Genomic DNA, 11,167 nt, shown 5'->3' with positions numbered 1-11,167 from the left:
ATTATTTTAATAAGATTGGTACCATTACTATGCAATTTTCCCTATTGGATTTGTAGCATAACTCTCAAATTTGAAGAACTATCAAAGGATGATGATGATGATGATGTGTTTGTTTATCATGTAGGATGATGACATAAAAACAACATTTATGTCAGATGCAATATCTGAAGAGATTTACGAGGGGGCCTATGTTGAGGAGGATTTGTTCTGCCTAGAACATAATCACACTTCTCAGCTTGTGGTATGTATCCATTTCCATTTTATTATTTTCTAGTTTTATTATAATAGGAATAGGAACTTTCTATGCATTCTAACTATTTTTTCATCTTACAGGATGATGATGCTACTGTCCAAAAGACCTTGAAGTATTACACAAGAATCTCCAAGGATGGTCTCCCTCTTTCAGAGTGGACCAGAAATTCCACCTGCCTTGTTTCACAATGGATACACCTACGAGAACCATTTAAAGATGATCCAGAGGCCTTCTTGCTGTTTTTGGCCAGAGACTATTCTGCTGACAGAGGCCACAAAATCGAGAGCTTCCAATTTGCTGCCCAACAAGGATGGGTAGACCTCACCCGAGTGACTGCATCACACTTGAAGTATCAAGGATCTTTTAGTAGTCCGATGAGACTACTTTGGAGGAGTGCTGAAGAAGAAGAAGCATAAGCAATAACTGAAGTCTCTGCACTGGAGGATGTCACAGCTAGTGATAAAAAAGTATGACTTTTTGGTTTATTTTGTATTTGAATTTTAGGATTTTCAAAATTTGCTAAAAACATTTCCAAAAAAAAATTATCTATTACTAATCTAAAAACGTAGGAAAAAAATAATCTCTTACTAAACATAGCAAAATTATTAGTGATGGCATAAAGCGAATTGACACTAGGTGGAATCAAAACCGGCACCTTAATTATAATGTAAATTTGTTGCGTATTTATATACTACTGGTAGCACTTGCATACCTCAAACCATCTTTTTACAAACAAAATATTGTTTATCCTCTTTGTTTGTTTGTTAATTTACAAAATTATCTTTTCATTCATATTATTTTAATCATTACTAATCTAACAAAACATTCTACTATATTAGTAAAGTAATGGTAAATTTTCTTATATGTACATCATATGTCATTAGAAAATGTTATCTTTGCCTAAAACTAATTTATACAAACACAATCTATCATCTATGCATATCTAATATATTTATGGTAAATTATTAATTATTATCGTCCTAAATAGTATAATTATAAAAAAATGTGGAAGTAGCTTTGACAGGGACCATAAACTGGGAAATTTCTCTCTCATTGTGGAAATAGGTCTCAAATTAATTTACAAATTTATCTTTTCACTTGAGAAAAAAAATTATCTTTTCTTTCATATTTTTTTTAATCATTACCAGTCTAACTAAACATTTCTACTATATTATTAAAGGAATGGTATTTTTTTCTTATATCCATATCATATGTCATTAGAAAATGTTATTTTTAACTAAAACTGATTTATACAAACACAATCTATCATCTATGCATATCTAATAAATTTATGGTAATTTATTAATTATTATCTTCCTAAATCTCACTCTAATTTATATTATAAACAATTAAGTTATTTTTGAAAGATTAGTACCATAACTATAGTACAAAACTTAAATTCTTTAGTAAATAAAATTTATTTCATTTTCACCCATTTAATAATATTAATTATTTTACAAGGATTTTAAAAGTTCTCACTATGTAGAATCGAAGCCTCAGTCTTTTCTTCCATCTTATAGAAGATAATGTTTCAGACAAAAGTCGGATGCAAGCCTTCTATCATCAAACTCAAAAAAGGCTTAGAGAGAAGACATGTGACTATGTTCTAGGCAGAACAAATCATCATTAAGATACGCTAAATTTAAGTTTTGATTGTATGGTTTTCATTGATACATTTGTAATCTTTCCCTAAAGTTAAAGAAAAAAAAACTAACACATAATTTGAAGTATCTCACCACTAATTTGGAGACAAACGAAAAATGTCATGAATAATTTGTATGATACCGTATGATATAGTTAATACTAATTATAAACACGGTATATAGCTTCATTATTGTAAGGTTCATATAATTCACACTGACTAAACAATCAATGCTCTTATTAGATAGCAGGGATCGCGAGTTTGGAAACGAACCATAACTCAAAGCAACCCACAACAACAAAGCTTCGAACTCGGACGTTCTATCTCAACCAGAAGGTTTGGGGAAGCATCCAGCTCCTGCCATGTACCATCTTCACCGCAAGGTTGAACTACAAACTGGACTCCCTTCACATCTGATCCAACGACCAGCTCAGAGACATAATAAGCATTAACATGAGCTGTTCCGAGAAACACTTTCTCGCTTCTCGGTTCTTCCATAACCTTGCTTGGCCTGTAATCACTCGATTTCAGATCCTCTGCATACACATTGTACCTTGTAAAGGCAAAATCTTCTTTAGGGTACTTCAATCTCCATTGGAGCTTACAACTCAAGGTCTTGGAGCCAGAACCACCCCGTACAATCTTTACATCATGAGCCTCGATAACCCATGATGACGCCAAAGGAAAAAGCTTGGTTTTTTGCTGGCGCTTGATGGAGATATGTCCAAGCAATGCAAAATACTCTAGTGTGTTTGCCTTTTCTGTGAGATCATCTGGCGTGGAGCAGAAGGCAGAGATCTCAGTCAGTGTGTACCCATCCAGAACAAGGTTTGTTTCATGCACCGTCCAATCAGATTTGGTCTGTGTTGATGTGAGGTGACATGGCAAGAACATGTTGCCAACTCTGCTGATGGAATCATTTGGCGCCATAAGTAAGGACTTTGTCTCATTTGAAGGAGACAAAAATTGTAGCAGAATGCTTAGCTCGGATCTTGTATCTGACTTCACCTGCACCAGTCCAAATTACATCAGCCAACAAACTTATAATATTGAAATATATTATAAATATGAGGAGGCAGAGCTCTTGTCGTCTTAATGGAAAATGTGACGCATCTGTGGCTTTGGTATGAGGAGCAGAAACTTACAGAAAATGAGATTGAGATGGGAGTAGCAGAAAGCTGAAGCTGAGGTTTGAAGAGTCTTGCTGTGTATTGTTCATTTCTCTTTAGTTTTCCTCTGAAACAGACGTTCCCTCCTCCATTGTAAGATGCTTCTCTACCACTACCATATTTGTGTTCTTTATTGTTAGATGTCAAATTTTCCTTTCTTTTATTGGCTTAACGAAAATCAAATATGAGGCTAGTGTTAGGGTCAGAACTTACTCAACAGTGACTTGCATGATATCTGAATTGCTTCCTTCATGAAATTCTAGGAGCGGCTATCACAGTAGAAAACAAGATCAAATTGGCATATGCATATAAGTACAGATAAAGAATGTGACAGAAAGGGAAAAGAGTTATAATACAATTAAAAAATCTAGAACAATGAGTGACCACTACACCTGCAGATTCTGGCATGAAATATTGTACCAGGGAGCGTCTGATAATGTTTGACCTCCAAGAGAAATATGGGAACCAAGGCCCTATATGATTAACCAAGAGAAGAGAGTTTCAAAACTTGTGAAAACAGAGAATAACTATTAGTCATTTGCATCTATTCACTGGAAAACAGAGTTTTCACTTCACCAAATCAAAATCTGCGTAGAAAGGTAGGACTTGCGGATATGTTTGACCTATTTCCCATGACTTCTCAACAAGTGACCACCATCTAAAAACATATAACATATGATGATGATAAGATTGCACATATTCTTGTAATTACCATCGTATTTGTAAGCATTACTTATTCTGTGCAGTGTAGAAATCGGGTGGTTGCTCGGATTCGTATACCCATCCAGGAGCAAATATGGCAGCTGATACATTGTCTCTCTTCAGCACATCAAGGGCAACATTTGTCTACAGTTAAAATGTTTTAAACAAGGTAAAAAAAACTTTATATGCAGCTTGAACATTGCAGATTACTGGTTGAATGATGTTGTAAGGATTAATTAAGTTACATACAGTCCATTGCCCACCACCATAAGTGCCCCGGCCAAAAACATCTATTCCCATATAGACATCATATTTCCTATCACCGGCAACTTCAGCTGATGCTTTGGGAAAGTTCTCCTGAAAGAGATGCATACTCACATCACAATCAAAACATATAGAAGGAATGAAGATCAATAAAAGAGAGTGAATAATGAAGTGAAATTGCATACCTGCCATGAATAGTTCGCGAATAGTCCATCACAAATATCAAAGAAAGGTTTATTATTGTCATTCAACTGATTTTGCCAAGCAAGATGACCATGAATCGTGACACTATCATACCTGCAAGAAAGAAAAAAAGTAAAATCAAAAAGGATCAGTGAGACAAAAAGAGTGAATTTGACGAAGAAAAGGCTTCTCAACACTCACCATATGACTAAACCTCCAGGTACAGATGAGTGCATGACTTTTGTTAAATGGCTTACAAAAACCATTAAATTTGGAATTTGAACTATATCTATTGCATTCTCAATATTTATCTGCAAGTAACAATTCATAAGGTCAACTTCTCCAGATATGTTGTTCACATTGTTTAAATGATTCAGCACAATAGAACAAACAAATCTATATATAGCAACAACAAAGAAACTCACCAGCCAGCCATCAAATCCAAGAGCAGCAGCAAGTTCTGCCAAACGCTCTGCATACATCTGCGCAGACTCCTTTGTCGCCAACATCTCTCTGCATATAGCTTTGCCTTCTTCCCATTCTGTTATGAAAGTCCCCAATACCTTAAGTTTTCCATAAAACACACAAACAAGAAAAGTGAATCATTCCTTATAAAAACCATGAAATGTATTTCTCTGCCTCCATGAACTAAGACAACCAAACTCTCCATCATCTTATTCATTTAGTCTCTATTCAAAGTTCAAAAAAAACCATCTTGCTGGACCCCTTAATGCTGATGCACGCAGTTCAAATATAAAACCAGACTTTGAAAAGTCAACACGTTGACTGACCTTGACGCCATGTCTGTGAGCAGTATTGGTCCAGCAAGGAGGAGGCAGAGTCACAAGCGAGTGTGCGAAGTAAACGAAAACGTCCATCAAATACCAATGCCAGATCGCGTAACCAGCGTTGTTTCCACATCCTTGAACCCACTTGTCGTCGACGTAGCCTCCTTTCATGTCATGACAAACCAAGATCCTAGATCGATCAGGCAAGGCGCCGGTGTTGCGGCGGAGAGGGACGGAGGAACGGTTAAAGGAGAAATGATAAGAGTCAAAGTAAGAGCGAGACTTCAAGTCTTGAAGAGTCTTGATTGGGAAAGAGATGGGTGTTGATGGCTTAGTTGGATCGAATGGTGGAGGTGGTACTGCCACTAACGTGGATTTCGACATCACTGCTTCACGGGAGAGAGAAAGAGAGAGAGAGAAAGAGTTCGACAAAAGACGAAGACGATGGTGTTACAGAGACTGTGTTATATAGTGTATTCGATGGCCCTACGACAATAACAAAACTAAGTAACAGACAAAAAACTGTTCACGTGTTTGTCACTACTACTGCTCACGGTACGATTTTTCTCCTTTTTCACGTTTTCCTCTTTCTTTTAAAACGAGTCAGTCAACGGCTAAAGACGAAGAGGATGGTGGTGTTACAGAGAGATTGTGTATGTGTATGGAAACTTCGTGGTTTTTATTTTATTTTTGTTTTGTCTGAAAATATATTTACTGATGATGCCATGTCGTGGATAGTGATGGTCGTTGTTTAATTATGGATGGCACAGTAAACTAGGAAGTTGTGCAGTTGGTAAATTATTTGATTCGATTCGATTTTATTCGAATAAAAAAGTCTATATATTTTACAGTTTTCTACTCGTTTTATTAATGTTAGGTTTGATTAAAGTATGAGAGTGTGTATTCTAATCATAAAATTGATCCTATCTCTTTTAATCCAAACAGACAAAATATCACTGGATTAAAAGGTCTCTTCTGATGGTCAAGACTCAAGATCTTTAGAATACATTTCAAAAATTAGAACAAACAAAACACATGATCCAGTGTAATTCTCAAAAAAACAAAATCAAAAGCTATGCCCACAAAACATGACTCTTTCTTTTTAACTAACACATATGAGAGTACAGAAACTAACCTTAGTCCATCTCTGCTAATGATTCAAGCATTATGCAGGTTTTGTTTCTTCTCTTCAGAATAAATCATCCTCTCCTGTAAGTCTTGCATATTCATCTTCTTTAATTAACCCTTTCTTTAGTTTTATCAGTGACCGGTAATCTCGATCCATCTCTTCTTCATCTTCAGCAGTTTGAATAGTTTGTCTTTGCTTCCCCGTTAGCTTCCTCGACGCTTTCTTAGGATCATTAGTAGCAGTACCATCAACCCTTTTTCTCTTGCCTTTCTCTTTTTTCTCTTCTTGCCGTTTCTCTTTCCTTGCTTTTACGTTTTGCTGCCTTTGTTTCTCCCGAGATTTGTCCCTGCGTTGATTCAAAACATTCAGGTTTAGAGAAATGCCTACTCATCAACTCAGAAAGCATATGATTCCTGGAAACACTAGACCTAAGAATGGACAAAGACTCCAGACTACAAACGCTTATTTGCTCTAAATCTAAACATGGTCATTGTACTGTATCAAGTTTTTGTCTTTCGGTGTCTCAGAAACTAGGGTAACAGGAGAAAGCGGATTCATATTATAAACGTTTAGGGATTTTGGTAGAAAAAATTACGTGAATCTTATGTCTTCAAACTTGACGCCTTCAACGGGTGTGAAACCCTCACTAGAAAGTCTGTGTTGTTTAATTTCAGACATGGAAGGAAGATACAAGAGGCCATATCCCATGGCTAACTTTCCGATCTCAAGTTCTTTCCATCTGTAAGTTAGGACCAAAAAAGAAAGAAACTTTCCCATTAGAAAAGTTATAGATCAAGAATGGATTTGTAGAAACAGAAAAAACGACTGAGCCTCATGAATGAACCTGAAGATGAAAGAGCAGTGATGTTCCTTATAAGCACGGACAAAGGAAACAAATGCCTTTAATCCCTTCTCCAACACTGCCCGGTCCTTCATGGCAGCCGAACGTATCTGAACACGTTTGTAGCGATTAGTAAGCACTGTGACTGACACAGAGGGAGAGGGAGAGGGAGAGAGAGAGAGAGGCACAGAGGTTTTCTTACAATCGGGATGACATCGGATGCGTCCTCAGAGCATTTCCTCTCTTCCAGAGGGACTCTTCTTATGCGCATAAACTCTACATAGGCTTCCTCCTACACACATATGCAAGTGAACCTTTCAGCTTTTCATGCTATACGATGTAACTATGGAAAAAAAATCGGGTAAAAGAGAAGATAAAGTGATCAAAGCCAAACCCTGGGAAGTAAAAACACAATAGCCCTCCCTTGTCTCCCCAATCTTGCAGTTCTTCCGGCCCTATGGTTGAACATATTTGGGTCTTGTGGGGGATCATACTGCATGAACATGTTCGAACCTTTGAATCATATATATTGCAACGAAATATGGCATAACAATGGAAACAAACATTATGGAATCTACCTGAACTACGTAATCAATGCCTGGTATATCAAGCCCACGTGCAGCAACATCTGTGCACAGAAGAGCACCGCTTGATGCTTTAGTAAATGAAGCTAATGCCTTGTCTCTTGCATTCTGATGTTTTACATATTTCATCAAAACCTTTAATAAAACAGGCAATGAGGTGATATGGAAAATTAAAACGTATCACGGTAACTTACTTGCTTCATATCTCCATGGATTGGAATTAAAGATATGGACTTCAGGGTAGGAATTTTTGAAAGTACGAATCCCCAGTAATCAACAGAAGCACAAGTCATGAAGAATCTGCAGAGTTACTTAGACTTAATTATAAGGATATTATAGTTTTTAAGTCTGTGTGAAATACTATAAACTTACACCATAAGCTTTTTATTACTGTTCTTGATGAGCAGATCCACTAGTTGTGATGATTTCTTATCTGCTTCGCATTCCATATACTGTAGAGACAAGGAGAAATAAACGGCTAAGCAACGCATAAATAGGAAATGTAAAGACAAAATAATCGCAGCAAACTTGCTATCAAGCAAGAGAAGGGAGTACAATGAGAGCTACCAAGAGAATCGTTAAAACTACAGGATCCTTACAAATAGAAGAATATTTTTCCATTAATCAGGTCACAAACTCACAATAATGATACGACAAGATAACTTACCACTTTGAAAATATATTTACATATTTATACATTGAACTCATAATACCTCAAGATGAAGACCAGAAGGGGTTCTCGAGTTTGTCAATTGCTGGGATGATTCCGACTTCGACTCAGCTCGAACTTCAACTCTCACAGGGTTCCTAAGCCCAGCCTTGGCGAGCTCTTCAACACCCTCTGTTTGTGTAGCTGAAAAGAGGCCAGTCCTCCTCTGCTTTGGCAAGCGTGAGATAATGTAATTCACCTGCTTCTGGAACCCCATCTCCAAAAGTCTATCTGCCTCATCCAAAATAAGAATCTACATATGCAAAAAGATTCACCTAGTTATCAAACTACAAAGTAACAATCTAAACTTTCAAGTGGTTAAAGCATCATAACCAAATCCAGCTATATATGAAAAACAACATCCATTTAAAACTACCTCAAGATTTCGAAAATCAAGAATCTCCAGTCGTTCCATTATATCTGAAAGCCTTCCAGGTGTACCAATCAAGAGATTGCATCCTTCTTCTTCAATAATCTTAACGTCAGCTCTCACCTCTCGGCCTCCAACAAGTAACACAGAGTTCACATTTGCCAAAGTGGAAACAAATGGCTGTGCCACATTATATATCTGCGTTGATAGCTCTCTCGTTGGCGATATAATAACCCCCATGACCTGTATAATCCAATTTCAATAAGCATCAAACCTAAAACATAAATATCAAACTCCACAAACCTCACAATTCAAAAATCAAAGATTGAACTTGTACCATAAAAATCCTAAATTTCCAGATTATCTTTACCTGGTGAGGCTTCGGAGGGTATGAGGTGGATTTACGGAGGATTTCAACGAGTGGGAGGACGAAAGCTAGGGTTTTTCCAGAACCAGTGGCAGCGTCGACGGCGACATCCTTGTAACGGCAGAGTAAAGGAATCGTGGCGGCTTGAACCGGAGTGCAGAACTCGAAATTAGATTGACTAAGCGCCTCAATGATATCTCCGGAGAGTGGAGGTTCTAGGTCGGAAAAACGCGTCTCCGTTAAAGCTTTGTTTGTGTTCGCCGACGAATCCATGACGGCCGCCGCTGTTTCTTGTCTCTCACTTCCCGCTTTAGGGGTCGGTGACCTTTTGTTATATAAGCCAAACATCAAACGCAGCGTTTCGGTTCGTTTATGTTGGAATTTTACGACACAAAATTAAGTACTGAACCGGTGACCAATTGCGAGACAAAATAACAAATGTATCTCTCGGCCCATTTATTTTAGGTAATTATTGGGCCTTAGCACTTACAATAATACCTGAAAATTCTTACGATTATTATTAAGCACTTAACTATAACACATATAATTAGAGACATGTGAAGTATCTTATAAGCAGTCATCAGTCATTACTAATTAGGGGACAAAATAAAATGTCATGAATAATTTGTATGATGTCGCATGATAGTTTACAACTTTACATATCCACATTTAGAAGTATTATGAAAACAAGACTTTTATTTTGTAAGCACTTTTGAAAACCAAAGAATAAAAAATGTAAACCATTAGTGTTTCTAGGTTATTTTTCAACAACAACATGCAATATGCGGATTTGAATCCCGACGGTGACACGATAATGGACTAGCAAAAATATTGTTATGTCAATATTAATTTGTTCCAAATAAAAAAAGATGTTTTACCAAACAAAAAATAAATAAATAAATGGGACACTATACTGTAAAGAAAGATAGTTTTGTTCCAAATAACAATAGTTTTTTTTTTTTTTTGTTCTTTCTATGAAATATTAGGATGTAAAAATAAACATTAGTCAGAATTTATGGCGTAGTAACATAATATATTGCATGCTTGATTATAATATGAATCTAAATCAGGTAGCATATGTAAGTTGAACAAGGCAGAAATATATATACTCTTTTGACAAGATTTTGATTTATCAAAATCCTTTGTATGATTATTAAAAAGGGGATTGGATGAAAAAGAAATATAAACTCATAAAGACCGGCATAGGGGGTTCGTTGTATCATTTCCCACTAGGGGGAAAAAAACTAGCAAGTTGCAACGCGTTTCCAGCTAAATTTTAATTGCATGTCCTTTTAAGACTTTCTTACTTAAATAAAAATTTTGAAATATACAAACGAATTAAGAAATAGCAACCCACCAAATGAAAAAAAATATATATATCGTAGACCAAAAACATATGAATTCTTAAATATAAACCCACTAGGTTGGTTGTAATTAATTTAAAACAACCAAACGGGGGAATAAAATATGAAATAATCTCCACTTGACCAGCCTAGTAGCCAATGAAATAACAAGTTGGTTATAGTTTAAGCACGTCTACTTTTCTTTTCTTTTTCGCTTTAGGTCTAAGCCCTATATACTGTATTATGTTTATGTTAATTGCACATGCTAATAATCAGGTTTTAAATTCCATTATCTGGTTTTATATATAGTTTTCCTTTAAGATTTGTTTATTTGCTGTGAATCTTTCATACATTTCATCTACATATACATTGTGTGATCGATGTATTTTAGCCTGGTTTCATCTACATACATTTCATCTTTCATACATTTACCCATGTTTAAAATACTTTCATTTATTTGCTGTGAATCCATTATCTGGTTTTATATAGTTTTCCTTTAATAAATTGTTACAAGAATATTTTTGTGTGATCGATGTATATAGACAGATAATTCGAATATACTTTCACTAAAAATTAAATATGACCATGATGACGATAAAACTTTCAAGTTAAATGAATACTATATGAGTTTTATTATTTGGAGGGTGGCACAGTTATTGCCTTGATTAATTCTTGGTTCGGAATATTATATGTTACACAATACGTACTGATGCAAAAATACTTAAAGCAAATTCATTTATAAACCACAAAAATGGATAAGAGTAAGATTTAAAAGAAACAAGAAAAATTAAAACAACAAGTCACAAAATTATGATTCCATGTA

At 35.7% G+C, this 11,167-nt stretch overlaps 3 protein-coding genes across 3 annotated transcripts; 1 reads left to right on the top strand and 2 right to left on the bottom strand.

Annotated features, from left to right (window-relative positions):
• The first annotated feature begins 26 nt into the window (after positions 1 to 26).
• On the top strand, positions 27 to 693 carry LOC147918400 (uncharacterized). The gene is made up of 2 exons (XM_087504785.1): positions 27 to 241; positions 334 to 693. The coding sequence occupies exons 1-2, from the start codon at positions 149 to 151 to the stop codon at positions 667 to 669; spliced, it is 429 nt and encodes a 142-aa protein (XP_087360911.1). The 5' UTR covers positions 27 to 148; the 3' UTR covers positions 670 to 693.
• Positions 694 to 2,014: 1,321 nt separating this feature from the next.
• Positions 2,015 to 5,656, bottom strand: LOC104768741 (cytosolic endo-beta-N-acetylglucosaminidase 1). Its single transcript, XM_010492776.3, has 11 exons — positions 5,005 to 5,656; positions 4,639 to 4,776; positions 4,415 to 4,524; positions 4,216 to 4,327; positions 4,016 to 4,123; positions 3,798 to 3,910; positions 3,641 to 3,722; positions 3,457 to 3,537; positions 3,278 to 3,333; positions 3,041 to 3,176; positions 2,015 to 2,903 (listed from the first exon to the last, which is right to left on the bottom strand). Exons 1-11 carry the CDS (start codon positions 5,383 to 5,385, stop codon positions 2,175 to 2,177), a joined length of 2,046 nt encoding a protein of 681 aa, XP_010491078.1. The 5' UTR covers positions 5,386 to 5,656; the 3' UTR covers positions 2,015 to 2,174.
• Positions 5,657 to 5,958: 302 nt separating this feature from the next.
• Positions 5,959 to 9,367, bottom strand: LOC104768740 (DEAD-box ATP-dependent RNA helicase 18). The gene is made up of 11 exons (XM_010492775.3): positions 9,005 to 9,367; positions 8,641 to 8,877; positions 8,269 to 8,517; positions 7,928 to 8,007; positions 7,750 to 7,855; positions 7,550 to 7,663; positions 7,366 to 7,464; positions 7,174 to 7,263; positions 6,975 to 7,081; positions 6,726 to 6,869; positions 5,959 to 6,476 (listed from the first exon to the last, which is right to left on the bottom strand). Exons 1-11 carry the CDS (start codon positions 9,347 to 9,349, stop codon positions 6,191 to 6,193), a joined length of 1,857 nt encoding a protein of 618 aa, XP_010491077.1. The 5' UTR covers positions 9,350 to 9,367; the 3' UTR covers positions 5,959 to 6,190.
• Between the last annotated feature and the right edge of the window lie 1,800 nt (positions 9,368 to 11,167).

Source organism: Camelina sativa, chromosome 20 (genome assembly GCF_030686135.1).
Source record: "Camelina sativa cultivar CO46 ecotype springtype chromosome 20, ASM3068613v1".
Taxonomy (NCBI): domain Eukaryota; kingdom Viridiplantae; phylum Streptophyta; class Magnoliopsida; order Brassicales; family Brassicaceae; genus Camelina; species Camelina sativa.
This window is presented reverse-complemented; position numbering and strand designations above follow the sequence as displayed.